The sequence below is a fragment of the Uloborus diversus genome, chromosome 2 (genome assembly GCF_026930045.1).
Source record: "Uloborus diversus isolate 005 chromosome 2, Udiv.v.3.1, whole genome shotgun sequence".
Lineage (NCBI taxonomy): Eukaryota > Metazoa > Arthropoda > Arachnida > Araneae > Uloboridae > Uloborus > Uloborus diversus.
Genome location: NC_072732.1, coordinates 122870131 through 122889904, shown reverse-complemented (window position 1 = coordinate 122889904; position 19774 = coordinate 122870131). Strand labels below are relative to the sequence as shown.

At 32.0% G+C, this 19774-nt stretch overlaps 1 protein-coding gene across 7 annotated transcripts in view; it reads right to left on the bottom strand.

Moving 5' to 3' along the window:
• Positions 1-19774, bottom strand: part of LOC129216020 (caspase activity and apoptosis inhibitor 1-like) — a 486970-nt gene that overhangs the window by 54987 nt on the left and 412209 nt on the right. For all 7 annotated transcript variants that reach the window (XM_054850158.1, XM_054850159.1, XM_054850161.1 and 4 more), the window contains 2 exons: positions 18069-18153; positions 17302-17370 (listed from right to left, as the gene is read on the bottom strand). In XM_054850158.1, coding sequence (XP_054706133.1) covers positions 17302-17370; positions 18069-18153 — 154 coding nt within the window. The remainder of the gene's footprint in view (positions 1-17301; positions 17371-18068; positions 18154-19774) is intronic.

The window sequence follows — 19774 nt, the reverse complement described above, 5'->3', positions numbered from 1 at the left end:
CAGTTAAGGATAGTTATAAGCAGATGTCACCCGACCCGAACCCCCGGAAAATAAACTATAGCTATGAAAGTAATATATAGTAGTTAGTGGGCCCCAATGGCGTTTTCTACAAAACTGGTGGGCTGCACAAGTGAAAAGGTTGGAAACCGCTGCCGTATAGCAATGCTTTTGAGCTTTTTTTTTAAATTTTATTTTTCTATGTTTTAGTACAGAGTTTCTTAATTTTTTTTATTAGTGGAACCCTTTTAAATAACCTCTTTTTTCGTGGAACTTCAGTTTTTTTGTTTTGATAAGTAGTTTGAAGCACCTTTCTCGAAATGTTTTATTTACAGTCAAAGTAAAAAAATTTCAAAAAAAAAAAAAAAAAAAGACAAAACGTAATTTTAAAAATTAACGAAAAGTAAAATCTGTTAACAATTTTGGAAAAAAAAATTGCACACACAAAAAAAATAATAAAATAAAATAAAAATAAAAATAAAATAAAGTTTGAAAAAAAGTTTAAGTTTTAAAATTCACTATCTTAATAGATTTTTTTTTGTTTCCTAAAAAGCAAGAAAAATAAAGATTAAGAATTTCGTAGAACCCTTGATTGACCTCCATGGAACCCCTGGGTTCCGCGGAACACAATTTAAGAAAAGCTGTTTTAGTATATTTATTTGTGGATGTGGATATTCTTAAATCCTTTCAAATTTAGTTACCAAATCCCATTTCCCATGAGCTCATGGGGACTCCCGATAGTCAGGCCCTGTTCAGAATACAATCCATGAACATAATTTCGGTCATACATGTCACAGAGATCAATAGTAATAAATTTTTTTAGAACTTCAATTTTAAATATCTTTGAACGAGTTTATTTCCACCTGCCTAGTATCACTAGAACTATGTGTAAGCAGTTTATAGTATATTACATAACATACATTTTTTTTTTCATTTAAACTGCTGAGGGTAAATGATGCAAAAAAGCTTGAATCAATAATTGATGTAGGGTTACGCGTCTATGGTAAGGACTGTAGGTTACATCTGCAAAGAATATTTTCGGGAAAACACGTTTAAAAAACTTTTAAGGATTACATTGAAAGCGAACTATAGACAATCATTCCCCCCCCCCCCTTTTAGAACAAATATCCTGGAGATAAGATAAATCACGAAGAAATTGTCCCTTTTCCTACAAAAAGATTCCTTCATCTGCGCCTGACTCAATGCTGTTATATGACAAAATGGGTGCAAAAATTAACCGCTGACTGCTTCATTAACTACAAAATTTTCGGGCGGAGGATACCAGCAATTATTCTGCTGAACACAATTTGAGGAATTTGGTTGTAGAAACAACAAGAAAGAAAATGATGCACAAATGAAATGCAGACACTGAAAGTCCTTCCACTTTAAGAGAAATTTACAAATGCAATAAACAATAAATAAAATAAGTGAAATAAAAGGCTAAAGAACATTTAAGAACACTATAAATGGAGGATTGTTTAAAAATAAATATTATAAATATTTAAAGCGGGATAAATCAAGACGGAATTTCGTCCCCGTCATGGATCAATATTTTAATAGTACTTAACAATTAATCAAGGTTCTAAAATTCATCTGGTTTTTAGAATTTTTCATCTTATTTTCTCAGAGCCAGGCTTAGACAGAGTACAATGTTATTGAAAAATAAAAATAAAAGAAATAAATTGAGAAAGAAAAAAAAGTTAAAAAAAAAAAAAAGTATTTGCACAGCAATTATTTCTTATGAGGATGAGATTCTAGACAAATATCCATCCGTTACATTTAATCGTCTTCTTAAGCGACAGCAAAATCGTATCTCCATAAATTAAATTTTTTTTTTTCTCATCGTGGACGTTGAAAATACGTATCTTTTACAAGAATGTTAATACTCATTAATGCACACCGGAAAATAACGGCAAGTCCAAAAAACAATACGAAAAGACATCTTGAAAAATGCAATTCGTTTTTTTTCCCCTATGCCTTTTAGAACTCAAAAAGTATTTAAGATTACTTTCGCGTAGAAACCATATTTTCGGGCCAATTCTGGCAAAATATGTTTGAAACAGACATTCATATTTTTGAAGCCACTGCTCCAATGCACAGAAATTCCGACAAAGGGGCCATTCGTGTCACCACTCTGCGAGCGGGCGCCCTTTTTAATAAACGCAGCGCAGATGATGGAAGGGGGGAAATTTCCAGGTCAAGAGGTCCAAAGGCAAAAGGATCGGCCGTTTAAAACGAATTACGATATTAATTAATAAAATCTTAAACGTTATTTACAAGGGGAACGGAGGAAAACGGCCCATAAGGTCGAAAAGACGACATCCCCTCCCCCCCCCCCCCCCCGACCCGCGCTTGCAACAAATCACAACCGTGGACGGGACATTCGGATGAGATGGCAAGAAGGTGGGGGTGGGGGGTGGATATGAGACGCGCAACAAATGAAGCAAAGGGGGGAATCCATGGGTGCGAGGGGGGATTCGCCGCTAAAATTAGATGTTTGGACAGCGTAAAATACCTGCTGCTTCTGCCTACCCTTCCTTGTAATGAAAGAAAGGCGTGGTGGGGGTGGAGGGCCCCCGAAGCAGCAGAAACATCCCCACGTTGCATCAACTTTGCAAGAGCCCCGAGCGCGGGATAAAGTGCCAGCTTGTGTGCACGGCAGAGAACTAAACCAGACCGATATTCCCTTTCTCTTCTCCCCGACTCCGCCACCTTTCCTTTGCATTGCACACACAACCGAAGACCCATTCTTTCGCTTGGACCATGCCGGAGCGAACTCGCAAAATCAAACCGAAAGTGGCTGACATCTTTGGTCCGCGGAAGACGAGCTCCAGGACCAAAGGAAACTCACGCAAAATCGATTAAAATTCCTAGATACTATAAATGATATCGATAACAGAAAATAAAGAATCAATATTTTTAGCCATTAGGTCGAAGAAAATTGAGTGAGAGAACTCCACCCAAAATGACGAAAAATTATTTACTGTAGTTAATAAATAATTAAATAAATAAAATAAAAAATTAAATGCAGAAATAAATAAAGTAAAAATATAAATAAACAAATAAAAATATGATAAAAAATATGATGAATTAATAAATAAACAAATAAAAATACCTCAAGAATTCGGGAACATGCATGAATATTATTTATTTAATAATTTGAATCGCAAACAAAACAATTAATTTTCGAAAAGGTAAATATTTTTTTGATTTTTTTATTATTTTACTGTATAAACTTTAAAAAATTTTTTTACTATAATTTCATTTTCAAAAATATATAATGCACTTTATGTTTTCGCTAATTCGTAAGAACAAAATAGAAAATTTTTAACTATTTTTTTATCTAAAAAAATTTTTTTGTCTATAATTTTAATAATCAATATCAGTTAATTATGGGATTTATCTAACTATTTTTATTTTTCGTTTATCAAATGCCTGCATGTTATGTGATAAGACTACGTGCTCTCAATAATGGTAAAGAAAAAAGCTTGGAGAACTCGACAGAAAGCTGTAGCAGATTTTGAGTTATCCAAGATACTCACCATGAAAAGGTCTGTCACGTTACACTTCATTTTATCTAATAATAATACAAAAATGTGTTCAAATTATACAGCGGCTACAGGCGCAAGTAAAAGATCAAAATAGACAGATACGTTTTAAAGCCAAGGGCCCCCTCGATACAAACCCCTCGTAACGGACAAACTTGTTATGCGGACAATTTTTAATTCCAAGTTTATAATCCCAAGGCAAAAAAAAATTATTAAAACCCTGTCCTACGGACACTCCTCTATTGTGGATAAAAAAAAATGTCCTTTTAGTGTCCGCATTAGAGGCGTTTCACTATATGAATTATTCCTCGTAATTGAGAAACGTAAAATCGGGGTTTCACTGTAGTAACAACTATTCCCGAAACGTTTATACAATAACGTTACACAACATTTCCCAATAAGTTGAAACTTTTTTATTATGTAAGATTCAAAAATGTCTTCTATATGTTATCCATCTCATCTGCTATACTTTCCCATTTTCATACCTCCGTGCATGCTCTGAAAAACCAGTGCATGATACTACAAAGAAGATTCTATTTTTGCATTGAGACAAAGCTTCAAATGTCTCCTATATTATATTTTTTCCTACTATCCATCAACTTTTCAACTCTTTGTAATTGTATTCCAGACCATCACTGACTTACATGAAATGTTTTTTGCTGTAAAGTAGAACAAAGATGTTAAACAGTCAATAATAGGTAAAACTGATAGTACCGATAGTTAAAACTATCGATTAATCGATATTATTATTATCAAATTTTAACTTTGAATTTAAAAATTCCGAAATCTCATTTTACCTGTCTAATATTTATTACTCAGTGTTGATTTTCTCGTTTGAAAAATAACATTTTAAAACTCACCATTATGATTTAAAGTAATTACTTCAGTTTTCATCTAACAATTGTTCGTGCCAAAAATATAAGTTGGGAGAAAAAATGTTTCTTTTAAAATTGCTTGCGGTAAGGTGACTATAGGGCAAACCTAACCTGGCAGCGTCATAATGCCGTGGTTAATGTCTGCGTAGCCTCCGCAATCTGCCAGGTTAGGTTTGCCCCTACTTTTGTGATCAGAATACAGGCATACCGAATAACCGTATTTGCTGAAATAAAATACCGTAACTTTCGATATTAGCTGAAAATAATAAATTGTTTTTATTTAAACAGTTTTTTAATTTAACTTGTTCGATGTTTGTCAACAAGATGTTAACTTGTTAGATAGTTTTAATCAAACATCCCGGTTTTATGTATCCTATCGCGTTGTCTCCACTGATAGTTGTGGGACGATAAAATGTCTCGTTTTCTGCAGTGACAGATAGAAGTACTGGGAATGTTTGCATTGAAAGTCACTAGATGGAATCGCTTGGTAGTTTTATCCCAATAACTGGGCTTATACGGACTTTTGCAAAATTATTGACTGCACATCATGTTTTCCAGGCACTAAAGCACCGGTAAAAGGATATTTTCGCTTGTAAATGATGTGTGGACTAGGGGAAAAACAGTTGCAAATCGCAGTTTTTAAAAGAATGCTGATATTTAAGAAAATTGTATGAAATCCTGCTAAGAATTTTATTCTCAGTTAATATCATCACCAAATATACTCAAGCCAATTTAAGCATTAAAAAAAAAAAGGTTTTAAAAGCAAATTCTTTATTGATTTCATAACTATAGACACATTAACGAACAGTGAAATAACTACCTAATATTTAGTATACATTCCCTTGTTCTTGATGAGCATTTTAAGTCTTTTTGGCATACTTTTCACAAGGTTTACACCATTTCTTAACTTTTTAAAAAAGGAGGTAAAAAATTGCTTATACTCACTATTATATATACTCACATACACATACTCACTAATTACCTAAAACTAACTTTAAATATAACAGAACACACTAATAAAAAGAACTAGTGAACTGTTTAAGCTGATTGAGGTTATGTTCCTGGTAGGTAGCTAAACAAAGAACAGAAACAAAGCAGACAGTGCTGCCACCTGAAAACATTAAATTATGCTAAAATTAAGGAATAATCAGTGTACAGTATGTACACTGATTATTACGTTAAAAAATAGTATAAAATAAATAGTATTTTAGTACAAATAGTGTACAAAAAAAAAAAAAAAACTTTTTAGTCTAATAATTTGGCCAGCACTGTAAATGTCCCGTTTTGAGAGGGCGGGGAGGATTACTTTATGGATTAGTGAATAAAATTTATCTTCATACTATGTGCTGTTTCATTGTCTTGCGCTGAAATCATGTATTTGTGACATCACAAATAAAAAATTATGTATTTGCCCTACTTATCTACAACAGAAATTAATTTATCCTTACATTCGTGGAGCTTGTTTAGGGTTTGTCCATTTAGAAAATAAACTAGGCAAGTTCGTAAAAAAATAGGCCTACAGGACATAAAATACATAAAGTGTGTAAAATTGACTTCGGAAATGAACTGCAATTTGTTAGTTTTGTTAAAGTTTCAAATTCGATAATACTATCGAAAGTAAAAAAATGAATGTCGATGAAATTCGATGGTCGAAAATTATCAATTAATCTACAGTATTACTGATAGTCTCAAGTTACTACTTGGAGGACGGTGGGAGGGGGGATAAATTAATTATAATAAAAAATATAAAGTTTTCTCTTACGAGTAATAAAAGTGGAACTGCTGAACTCAGATCAAAGTCCAAAAAGATCTCCAGCAATAGGGAGAAAAATTAAAAATTAAATCGATTATATTCTATCAATGTATCATTAGAAATGTATTATATGAACAGTATGTCAGTAAATAAATTATGAAGTATTCATGCTTTAAGAAACTAAACATTTTTGCATTGAAGAAAAATTAAAGTATTATTTCTGAGATAAAAATATCCGCAATAATGCATAAACATTAGGATTAGTCCCTTAAAATACTTTAAGGAGCAAGGAGCCAAGATTTTTTAAACCGAAGGAAACATATTCAAACATTTCTGCGATAAAAATATCTGCAATAATACATAAACATTAGGATTGATCCATTAAAATAATGCCCTTTTTTTAATTGAAGATTGATTAATGCAACATTTCTGCGATAAAAAATATCCGCTATAATGCATAAACATTAGGATTCGTCCCTTAAAATATTTTAATGAGCTAAGATTTTTTTAATCGAAGAAAACACAAATCCAATATTTCTGCTATAAAATACCGCAGAAATATTGGATGTATGTATATGTTATTGATTATATATTGCAATTATGCATAAACATTAGAGGTGATCTCTTAAACTGATTTAAGGGGGTAAGCATTTTTTTTTAAATTATTATTTTTTTTAATTGAAGACTAGATTAAAGCAACATTTTTGCGATAAAAATACCCACAATGATATACAAACATTAGGATTGATCCCTTAAAATGCTTAAAGGCGTTAAGATTTTTTTAACTGAAGAAAAATAACGCAACATTTCAGTGATAAAAATATCCGCAATAATACGTTAAGGATTGATCCTTTAAAAAATGCTTCAAGGAGTTAAAAAATTTTTTATAAAAGAAAAATTAATACAACATTTCTGCGATAAAAATATCCGTAACAATGCATAAACACTGGGATTGATCCCTTAAAATGCTTTAAGGTGCTAAACATCTTTTTATCGAAGACAAATTAATACAACATTTGTGCGATAAAAATTATCCGCAATGATGCATAAAAATTAGGATAGGCGCCATCATTTTTATTTCATTATCCCACATCAATAAAAAGGAAACTGAAATGGGCGCGTGCAGTTGCGGGATGACGCAAAGTCAACTAACTCTTCATCTGACAGAGAACGTCATATCCAAACAGAGACTGCACTGAAAGAGAAAGAAAGAAGCAATCCGATTCGTATTGTGGTCAAATATGTCTGATGGATCAAGCGTCCCCCCCTTCCAGCGGGGCAACTGGTTTTCCCTCCCGACCCCCACGGAACAGCACGGTCCCCGCCCCCCACCCTTTTCGGAGTAATTTGCATTTTCCATTGCTGTTAAGTAATTACGCCAGGGAATAGGCTACATATTTGCCGAGAATTTAATTTTGCCGGGGATATATGGCAGTAAAATTGGTAAAATTAAATTCCGGGCAAATACTTATTACTTTACAGCGTTATGTCGCTCGGCATTGTTTTCTCTCGGCCGTATATATATTCCTTATATTCCTCCGAGCGCTCTGCCTCGCATCAGCAGAGAGAGAAAAGATAGCGAAGAAGTTGAGGCGGGGGTGCCACGTGGGCCAGGGGGGAATAAGGAGGTACCGAAGCGAACGGGGGGCGGTAAGACAGTCGAGAAAAGGCAGAAATCAATAATTCCACTGCGCCCCCGTCCCGGGGGGTAAAAGTGGAAAGCGGGAGGGCGGTGCACACTCCCCGAAACTTTTAATGCTTTTAAATACAACTACAACTTTTCCTTGGACCCCTTCTTCATTTAAGCACATTACATGCACGCTAATTTGCTTCATATATTTCTTGAAACCTTGCTAATCTCATTATCAGATCAGGCACGCCTGAGAGAGGAAGAGTAGAAAAGAAGGGAAGGGGGCGGAGAAGGGGGGAGGCAGAGAGGAAGAACTCCCATAATTTAATTTAATTTAATTTGATTTAATTTAATTTCGTTTAATTTGATTAAATTATCGGAGATGTAGACTCTCACGGCTAAAAGCTCGCTCGCACACGCTGCTGGAGCTTTGTCGTCAGGGGGATCTTGGGCGTGGGACGTAAGTGGGGTGGTAAAAAGAAGGGGGATGGGTTCGGGGCGCAAAAGGAAATAAAATACCTCGCGCAACCCTTTCGGATACCGAGCACTCCAGATTCGCAAGTTGTTACGTTTTGTGTTTGCTTGGTTAGTTGAAAAATGTGTCGCTACCCACTACAGGGGCTTTTTTCGCTCCTCCTTCAAACTTTGAAGGAACTTTCTGTTCCGCAAGCTGTCTAAAAGCAAAGTTCAATTAAATTACGGAATTAAGCGACTTAAACTTTAAGCTGTTTTAACGAAAGCGAGAAAAATTACGTTAAAACAAATTAATTACTTTCCGAGTGATTGCAACTAGAATTTATTGGAAAATCGAAAAGTTGAGACATTTCGAAGTTCTTCGACGGAAAGTGGCAACGGTTCTTGGATAAACAAAACCTGGGCTTGTACTTGTAAGAGTAAATTCTTTCTTTGATATATTTTTACGTAATCGAAGGGGGGGGGGGATACAAAATGTATGTAGACGGAAAATGATTTAGAGTTTATACGTTTAATATTTTTTTACTAACAGTACAGTAAGCTTTAAAAATGTCAGCTTTATTAGATTACTAGTGGCACCCGCACGGCTTCGCCCGTAATAGAAAAATTAAAGGTCTTTTGGTTTGCCTGTATATTTACAAATAATGTATGGTGAATTTTCTCGCCAATTGGCTTGTACTGACGTTACAGTTCCACGTTATGATAATTTCGTATTTCGCCAATTGGCTTGTGCCCATGTTACGGTTAAACGTTATGATAATTTCGTAATTTATGATAGTTCTTTTCTTAAAATTAGAATAAAAAAAGAACCACATCGAATTTTCGAAAAATCGCTTCGAGGTGCACACCCCCATGCTACAAACTAACTTTGTGCCAAATTTCATGAAAATCGGCCGAACGGTCTAGGCGCTATGCGCGTCACAGACATCCAGACATCCAGACAGAGAGGCTTTCAGCTTTATTATTAGTAAAGAAAAGATGATAAATTTTGTGGCACTTTAAAAAGTTTCATTTTATGAATTTAAAAAAATAATGTTTTCAACGACACTACTGTCTTGAATTAGCAAGATCATACTTCATAAGTAGTATAGCTTATTAAGGCTCTTGCAATAAATTCAATAGAATCAATAGAACTTCATAGGATCATGCAATGTCTTGAATTAGCTGAACACAAAAAAAATCACGTGGAACATTTTCTTTAAAGCCAAATAACAAAAATAAATCCAAATTCCACCAATTGGTACAGTTGCCTTCCTGGAAGCTTTTTCAATGCGAGTATTGCCGTTGTACTTGAAAATCAATTAGGAAAAAAGTATTTGTAGATATCATTAGAATAAGGAAGAAACAACCACATCAGAAAACTCCAAAACCACGAGACGCACTTTCATGTGTTTTCAGTCATTTTTTAAAAAACGTATGACTGATTGCAGCCTACTTTCTTTTCCCCCTCACATCTACCTTTTATTACGAAGGTTCGAGACTACTAAGTTAACTAAGTTAAGAAACAGCTGATAAATCCTCCTCTACGAAATATCACATTTTGTCTTAAAGCAAATCCTTTTTTTTTTAATCCTTCTTTCCCGTAAAAGAAAAAAAATAGATAAATGAAAAGAAAAAAGAGAGAAATATAAAGAAAAGCACTTAAAGCTTTTAAAAAAATAACTCTGGAAACAGAACAAAGAGTCGAAACTAACAAAGCGGTAAAATAAGGAAAAAAAAAACCGTCAAAAAAGCACAAATTGCCAATTACAGCAGGCACGTGTTTCGGCATTACAGGGAATGCCTTTTTCAATGCAAAAAGTATTGAGCTTATGGATGAAAAGACAACGGTGTCCAATCTTTCCAAGTGTGATGACGTACGGGGATGACCCCCTTCTAGATCGAGTCACACTTAGTGATGTGGATCAGGTAAATACCCAGTGGGTAGATAAATATATTTTTTGGGTATTTACCCAAGGCCTGGGTAAATACTCAAAAACTGGGTATTTTACAAAAAAAAAAAAAAAAAGCAAAAAGTGAATGGGAATTTTTTTTTTAAATCTAAATACGAAATAATTGGTAAAACTGATACATACATATGTATTACACAGTTTATAATATTTTTTATTGAAAGACTTAATGAAATTGTGAAAGAAACATATTGTGAACCAAAGAATCTTTCTTTTCAATGTCATAATTGGAGAAGTATAAGCAATTCAATCATGAACTTCAGGCTTTCAAAATCACAATCTAGGTTAGTCATATCCAAAATGAAAAAAAAAAAGGAATCATGAGGGATGTTTGGAAGAATAAACTGAGATGTTGTTAAGAATATGATATTTATTTATTTTATTGCTCTTTAAGTGATAATGTGGCAAAAATAGAAACAGTTTTCACATTTATAAGCAAAAAAAAAATATTGTTTTCTGTTGCCTTGCTCATTTGCTCAAGGGTACTTCATGATGAAGATTTATTCAAACTATTTTTTATACACGCAATTAGTGATGTAGGGTGGGAGGTAAAGATTTTTTTTTTTGTGTATTCATCCAAAGGTAGGGTAAATCCCCTAGTAATTGCGCATTTTGCAAAAAAAAATCTAGGTGATATCAAAAGGTGATGATTTTCTTTTTAAAACATTAACCATAAAATGAAAGATTAAAATATAAAAAATTACGTATTATATTTTTTTTAAATTAAAGGCTTGATGAAATCTTATCAAAAAAGCTGACAGAATTTCGAATGAACTATTCTAAAACTTAAATGGGATGTTTTCTTTTTTTTTGTAACAAGTTAAGCTTACTTTTTGTAGAATAGCTCTTTATATCTGAAATTTGGCTATCAACATTGAGTAGGCATATCCAACACATTTAATGTGAATATCATATCAGATTGCTAAGTTGTTTCACACAATAATTCTTTAAATATGTGATCAAAATACAATTTTTGAGCAAAAATTTATTGTTTTGTATATGGTTGGTTATATATACATTGTGGAATTTATACAAAAAAGTATTTTAGTTGAATATAAATTTTTGAAATAAATACCCGGGTAAATACTCATTTTGGGTATTTGCCCAGGTATATACCCTAGTTATTTACCCCTAAAAATAAATACCTGGGTACTTTACATCACTAGTCACACTAAATTAAGATGGGGGAAAAAAGAATAGAAAATTCTAGCGATGCAGATTGCGTCATGAACCCTATCTCGGTGGCACACTTGAAAGTGATTTTAACAGCTCAATAAATACTAAAAAAATAAAACAATTGTAAGTAGAGTTATGAAATGGAGAAATATGAGTCTGTAGATTTATCTATCTGTTTCCTCTAACTACTACATTTGAGCTCCGATTCGAACAATTTTTTTTTTTTTTTTGATCAAACGTTCTCGTTTGGAACACCTCATTCACATATATTTATTAATTTGTTTATTTATTCGCTCAGTTTTGAACGGTAAAAAGGGAAAAAAAAGGCAAAAAAGCGCCCACGAAGGAATGTAAATCCAACATTATTTTACATAAATAATTAGCCAGATTTGCTTCGAACAAACTTGATTAATAAGAGCACATGAAGTAGAACATGTGCGAAAAATAATTTTTCAACTTGAATGTCGCCACTTTTTGCTTTTCAACAATTCAAAAATTTTCAACACACATTAACTATGATCTACGCTCAACATTACCTATATTTCTGGGAGGAATCTAAACTTTTTTTTCTCTTGTTACATTAAAAATACTTTTTAGTGAAGACAAATTGAGAAAATTGCAGAAATAATGATAATGTTTTATATTTTTTGTTTCAGAGAATCCAAAAAAAAAAAAAAAGTTATAAATGAACATCTGTAGGACAGTAGGTACACGTTTTACATCTTGATTTTTCTATTTTTTGTTCTGAATGTTACGTACCAAAACACAATTTCCAGTAATATTATTACTATTTTCCTGTGGAATAAAGATTTCAAGACCTTTCTTGACAATTTGTATTTCATACAAAAAAATCTTTTTTTTTAAACGGTATCAACTATATACCCAACGTGAATCTAGTTGTTACTCAAAAGTAGGCTTGCCAGACGTCCCGGTTTGACCAGGACAGTCCCGGTTTTCAGACAAAACTCCGGCATACCGGCTGGTTTACTTCATGTTCCGGAAAAAGACAAATTTGATTACAAATGACAAATATATATATATATATATATATATATATATATATATATATATATATATATATATATATATATATACACACAAGTAACACTGACTTGAAAAATTAATATCGATTAGCTTGTTAGGATTTTTACAACAAGATTAAAACCAAAAAACACTTGTCCTTGCCAGTGAAAAGGACATGTAAATATTTTTTAATTTTTCATTCCTCATTCAAAGTGTTTCTTTTTACTAAAATAACTTGTAAATATTACCATACAAGAAGTCAAATTTTTTAAATTTATCTGCTTGTGTGGTTTTATTATTACCCTTGTTTTGGGATCATAATTTGTATTCATTTACTCATAGCATTGAGAATGAACTTCCCTGTAAAATACTCCAAAAGCCATCCTGGGGTGTGCACTTTTTGAATATTCGCGCCGCTGGGGAGGGGGGGGGGGCATTCCGGTGTCTCGGTCGAACATCTCAGAAATCTGGAAAGCCTACTCAAAAGAATAAGTTGCTATATTGAGGTAATAAGCGACGAAGATAAGTATTTCTTTGTTGTTATTTTCGCTTGTCTCTGGTTAGAGTCATAAGAGAAGTTTTATCTGAAAAAAAAAAAAAAAATGCAGGAGTTTGTTGAACACATTTAATTGACGTCACATAAAAGTTTTTTTTTTTTTGCCTTCATAATTTTCAAATTCTGCAAAAATATAACCGCATTTGACTCAGAGAAGCGAAAAAAAAAAGTTCATGCTCTTTAAAGATGAGATTCTTATCATACTTTAAACATGATAGCACCAAATACTAACCCCAATAAGGAGATTATACTGGGTTCTGTCATAATGACCTTGGGGATTGTTTGGTTTGTGTAACTTCTCTGTGCAATGCCTTCCGAGCATTTTAATTTGTGCTAAAGCACTTCGAAGGAGCGTTTAAGAGTTTGTACGACTCCCCACTGACTTTTTAATTTACCTCTCATACACAGGGCCTCGTGGGCCCGTTTACAGCATACCAAGAAGAACATATGGATAGAAGTAACTTTTCACTAAGTTAAGAAAACGAATTCACTGGACATTTTATAAATAATTGCACGGAAACAAAACGTATTCTTAAAAGACATAAAGCAATGGCATTATTTGAAATGATATTCCACATTTTGAAAACCTGTTTCTTAATTAAAGCAGAAACAGAAGATTTCAAGTTTTAAAACATCAACAATTTTATAATCATATAGATTATTTCTCTAAGGTTTTTTTTTTTTTTTTTTTTTTTTTTTTTTTTTTATGGGAACGCCATAACTTCCTCAATCTTCATAAGTAATGCCATTTTGAAAATTATTTTCACCGCTTTCGGAGAAAAATAAGGAAACAATTTACATTTTAGTTGTTATGGTCAAAAAAAAATTTTTTTTCTGTTTTTTTTTACTACGAATTGCTTCTATTCATAGCATCCTAAAATGAAGGCAGACCTATTGGGATAGTTGGTTAGATTATCGTGCGAATAATGCGTAGGTCGTGAGTTCAAATTCCCATGGACCAAAAATATTGCTTAATGACTTATTTCATTCAGTAGAATTCGGATTTAAATTTCCATGAATATTGTATTTAAACTCATTGAAGGACTCTTAGCTACAGATCTGTAGTTGTTGAAATCAGGAAACCATACGTTAATTTTAATCTGGTAAACCACATATTAACTTCCTAAAAATAATTTAACAAAATACTGGTATCGATTTCAATTAATTTTGTTACTTCATTACGCATTGCTTTAGTGTACAGTGTCTTAGTTTTTGAAAGTCTGATTTTTCCTCAGTTGAATTCTGATTCAAATTTTCATAATTATGTAATCTTTACTCATTGAGGACGGAATTCTAAACGCAGTTGTGTTGTGTTGTGTTGTTGCATTAACATCAGAAAAAAAAAACATTAATTTTAACATGGTAAATCACAATGTTATATATATTATTTTTCAAAGGTGTTTTTTATGGGAACGCCATAACTTTCTTAAAGCATCAAACTTCAAAATTACCACATTATTTTAAAGTTTTTTCACCATTATCAGCAAAAAATATACAAACTTGCTATTATTATTAATATTTATAAAAAAAAAAGATTTTTTTTTTTTTGGGTTCCTTCTGTCGCTGCGAATGCTTCGCACGGATCAGACTAGTATTTTTTAAATTATTAATTCACTCTAAATTGTATTATTTACAAAAATAAACTTTTGGATTTTAACGATTTTTACTGAATTTTCTATAGTTCAAGGAATTAGTCTTTGGGAAAAATTTTGTTTCTTTAAAATAAATCTTTGAAATGATCGAATTTAGGTTGTTGTTCAATAACTCAAAATTTAATTTGTGGTAGAAATTCAGATTAAAAAAAAAAAAGCAAGAATGCAATACATTTTTGTGATAAAATGCGAAATTTTTTGCAAGAATTTTGAGCATATACTTTTTTTGTTCCATCAAGTAAAAGATATTTACAAAAACCGATGCTCATAGATTAAGTGCATGTAAAATCCCTAAATGAGTACATAATATTCAAAATATTTTATGATTTATAAAATTATTGAACACATAATTTTATCTTCAGAAGAAAAAAAAACCCTTTCTTTAAGTTCCTTATTGCCGTTAGTGCATGGTTGTAAGTAATAACAGAAAACCAAAGGAAATTATTTGGTAAGCTTGAGTAGCAGTTGCTTTGTTTTCAAACAATTACTCCAACCCGTCAAAGTAATATGTATATAAATAAAAAATCAGAATACATCAAGGGTATATGCAATTAAATCGATACTGTATGCTGGAAATAAGGCTTGCTTGTTTCTGACACAACTCATTGTTTGATGTTGCATTTTCAATATAGCTTATTAAAAGCTTTGCAGAGGCTTTCAAATAATAGCTATAACAAAATGTTGTGAAATAATTCTAGTAATTTATGACCCGATGTAGAATAAATGTTGAAATTATTAAATGAAAGATTTTTAAGATTTTCTTTTGAAATAGTTAAAATAAATAAATAAATAAATAAACAAAATAAAAGTAAAACTTGGAGTTTCATTAAAAAGTTCACATGAAAAGTACAGAAGTGATACATTAACAGCAAGTGAAACAATTCGAATATTGCGTATTAAAGTAACATTTTTTATCTAATGAACATCTAAGGTCAAAAAGCGATCGCGATACCAAGTGAATACCATCTTAAAACTCAGAACCTTATATTTTGGAAAATAGCTCTCCTGCATTCGGGAAAGCGAGTTATGGAGTACCTGATCCAGAGCCGCGTCCAAGGGGAGGGTTTTAGGGGTTAAACCCCTCCCATTAAAAAAAAAAATCAATGAATCACTAAACGATTTTCCAAAACATATTTTAAGTTTTAATTAATTTTAGAGTTAAACTCTGATACAGTATTCACCCTCTTTAATATTTCCCCATCTTTAACAATTAACATTTTCCTCAATTGTAGGATACCCAAGCACCTTCGCTTCTAAGTGCTTGAAAAAATGGAACAGTTGGAGAGTCTGGCAACGCTATAAGCATGCAGGGGAAAATTATTTAAAAGAATATTAGACAATGCCGTACCCCCCCCCCCCAAAAAAAAAACTTGGGGGCAGGGAAAATGGTTACTTTGCTTTCTGTTTTTTTATGGTACGCCTTTAGTGTTGGATGAATTAATCGTTTCACACAATAGAAAAATGTTTCTATACGAAACAGCATTTTTTTTTAATAAAATTTTTATTTTCATTCAATTCCTGTCAAATATTATTTGATGGAAAAACAAAAGAAAAAAAAAGAAGGAAAATGAGGTGGCATAGAAGAAATATGTGTGCTTTTACAAAATGTTCAACTGTACAAATAAGATTTCATGAAGAAAAAAACGCAATATAAAAAAAGCCTAGTTATCGAACTAAAATGAACTATTCAACACGCGTAGTTGGTTTTCCTTTGACAACGTAAGTTACAAAGGGAAAAGGTTTAAACCCCTCCCTTCATGAAATCCTGGACACGGGCCTGACCTGATCACAATATTACAACAGGAATAAAATTAACCACGCGGTTGTAGGCGGGGGGGGGGGGGACTTAACCTTATCATCGGCCTAAGGGGTCATTCATTAATTGCGTAAGGACGATTATTTTGGCAATTTTTGACCCCCCCTTTCTTCATGTAAAAGTACGTAAGATTTTTCAAACCCGCCCCCTATTCTTACATAAGATTCCATAACGTTTTTAAAAATAATAATAATAATAAAAAAAAACAAATCTTACATCACTGGAATCGTTATCAAATTCATTCTTATTAAATTAAACCTTTTTGTGTAAAGAAATATTTGCTACAATTTTGGAATCTAGACTGAATTTTTTTTTTTTTTTTTTTTGACAATTGTTTTGCATATGATGCGATACTACAATTTAGAAAAAAAAAAGAAACATGCCATGCATAGTGCGATTCTTTTATCATATTACACTATTCATTCTTTGTAAAACAAATAAAAAACAGCTCATTCTAATGCGTTTTTTACCTTCCAGACGCAAATGAAATATGATCCCAGTCAAACCATTTGAAAACGCCATTTCTAATGTAAAATATTGACTTAGAAAATTAAGAATGAAATTGAACCCCCCCCCCAAGTAAGGGTAAGTAGAGATTTTTCTAACCCTCCCTCCCCCTCGGATCCCTTAGGTAATTAATGAATGGCCCCAAGTAAAGGACAAGTTGATCTCAGCTTCATATAGCCGTAAGTGAGGCATTAGCTTCTCATTGCTGACAAAATATCTACTGCATTTATTTACACTCTACTATAAAATTACGGATTACGTTTAACATGCTACATTGCAAATAAAAGCAGAAATATAAAATTCGAAAAAATAAATTGAATTGCATATTAATTAAAGGAAAGTTACCTTTATTGTCACTTTTGCCATCTGTACTCAATTCTGTTTTAATGTCTTCTGAACATTTTACTTCTTTCCCTAAAAATAAGAAATAAAATTCTACATTATTTACTTATGTCATTATTTATTAAAAAACTATACTCATGAACCGCAGAAAAATACCGAGAAGAAACTTGCACAAAAAACCAGTGGCATAAGTAATGCTTTTTTACGGACAAATATATTTTCATACCTGAGATACTTTAGACTTTCTGTAATGTACATTGACGTATTTTCTCGTCCGCTTTACACTTTTGATTATTATTATTATTATTATTATTATTGTTATTATTATTGTTATTATTATTGTTATTATTATTATTATTATTATTATTATTATCATTATTATTATTATCATTTTTATTTTATTTATTGATTTGCTTATTTTTTTTCTATAGAAAATTTTAAATGCATTAAAAAAAAAAAGTTGAAATTTCAGTTATTTTAGAAGCTTATTGTAAACTCTGAATGAATTTTTAATGACTAAGTAAGCGCTCTGTATATACTTATTGATAAATCCATTGTTCCATTGTTGCACATACGTCAAATAATATTAAAAAAAGGGGAAACATTGAAAGAAAATGTATTTTTACATTTCTTATGCAAGCATATACACTATACAGTTCCAATATTACTTGAGTTTCAGCAATCGGTAGCCGATCGCATTCTCCCCATTTTTATCCCAGTTCATACATAACATTAAAAAAATTTCTTGAGAGGATAAAGATAAAAATTACCTGAAATTAATTGAAGAATGTAATCTTTCGACATGTCTTTTATTTGTTCTATACATAGTCGTTTCAACTCGCTCTTTGAATATTTCTAAAAATAGAAAAGAGAAAAAAAATATTATCACTTAAAAAGTACTAGGGCAGAAAAATTATTTCATTCAGCCTAGGTTGTGGTCGAATATTCGATATTCGGCCAAATCACAAGGGAGCATGCCAATAAAACCATGACAAGAAGTTTGCATGTAAAGTTTTTAACTGCTAACCAAAAGCAAAGATTTCTTTTTTTGGCCGGCACTGTAGAAGCAGGAAAGCGAAATCATTTTTTATATCAACCCACTCCTTACATAACACAATGTTCAAGTATCAACTGCAAGGAAAAGAAATAGAATCAGAAGCCCCAAAACCAAAGAAACCGAACGTTTAAAGTTTTTTAATCGTTTGAACCCAGGGTTTCGAAATAAGCGGCCGTTAGTCGTATTTTGCTACAATTTTTTTTTTTTTTTTTTTTTTTTTTTTTATTGATGACCATGATTTGACATCCTCTCGTCATTTTTGAAGCCAAACTTTTTATGAAAAAATCAATTTTGTTTGATGATCGAAATATTATGGCTAATCGTCGTCTTTTACTAGTTTAAAAAATTGCGTAAAATAGACTGGTTAAATTCAACCCCTCGTTTTCAATTCGAATTCGTTTTTTTTTTTTTTTTCAATCTTCGTACAATGATGCCGATACTTAGAACATTCGCAGTGTTATCTTCTGTGACACTTTGTCACCCCAATCTTTTCCAAACGGGATATATTTTGACAAAATCGCTCTCAACTGGAAAAAATAAATTGCTGGTAGGCATAAAATGTTTTTTGTTTTTCCATTATTATTTTGAATATTTAATGTCTATGTACATGCGCACACTTAAGTAAAATTGCAAAGGTGATTTTAAATAATTCTTTTGCTTATCAATAACTTTTTCATTAAGGCAGTGATAGTTTATGATTAAATATGAAAACATATTTTTTTCCCTTTACCCGTCAGAAACTTTTTACAATCAGCATTGTTTTGAAAGCTTTGCTTAAGCTTCTTGAATTATTTAAAATTCATGCCTATAAGCAAAAAATTTCGGCAGCTTGAAAAGAAAAAAAAAAAACACTTTGTCCATTGAGGTCCAACTTTTACATCCTAATTACGAGAACTGTGAACACATCTATTCCATATGAATCAACTATTTCAAAATACCCTCCATTTGCCACTTCTTCCAAATATTTTTTGGCACAACATAGGGATTTTTAAAATTTTTTACTGTCGTATTTATTCTCTTCGACCGATCATAGCATTTAGTTATAGTGTGTGCTAATGCTGATTTGGGGACTTTTATCTGAAAACTAGTTAAATTACTTATCAAAATGTAAACGGCATTCTATAATACCCTCCTCTCATCGCTGCATGTATAGCAATTACAATCACTAAAAGAAAAGACGCCTCAAAGGTTCACATCTAATGTTGGCCCGACGTAGGCTCTCCGAGGATGAGTGGAAAACACAACACATCAAGTATTCGACAGTTTTAAAAATTTTGTAGCCATTTTCACCGTTTGAGTACTAAGGATTTGGAATCCTCTCGTCCGAGAGCTTCGTCTCTCACGAATCTGCAATTAAAGGATAATGCCTATCGTCGTATTGTGCGACTTAACAATAGCAGGTGGGCTGGATTTTAAAAG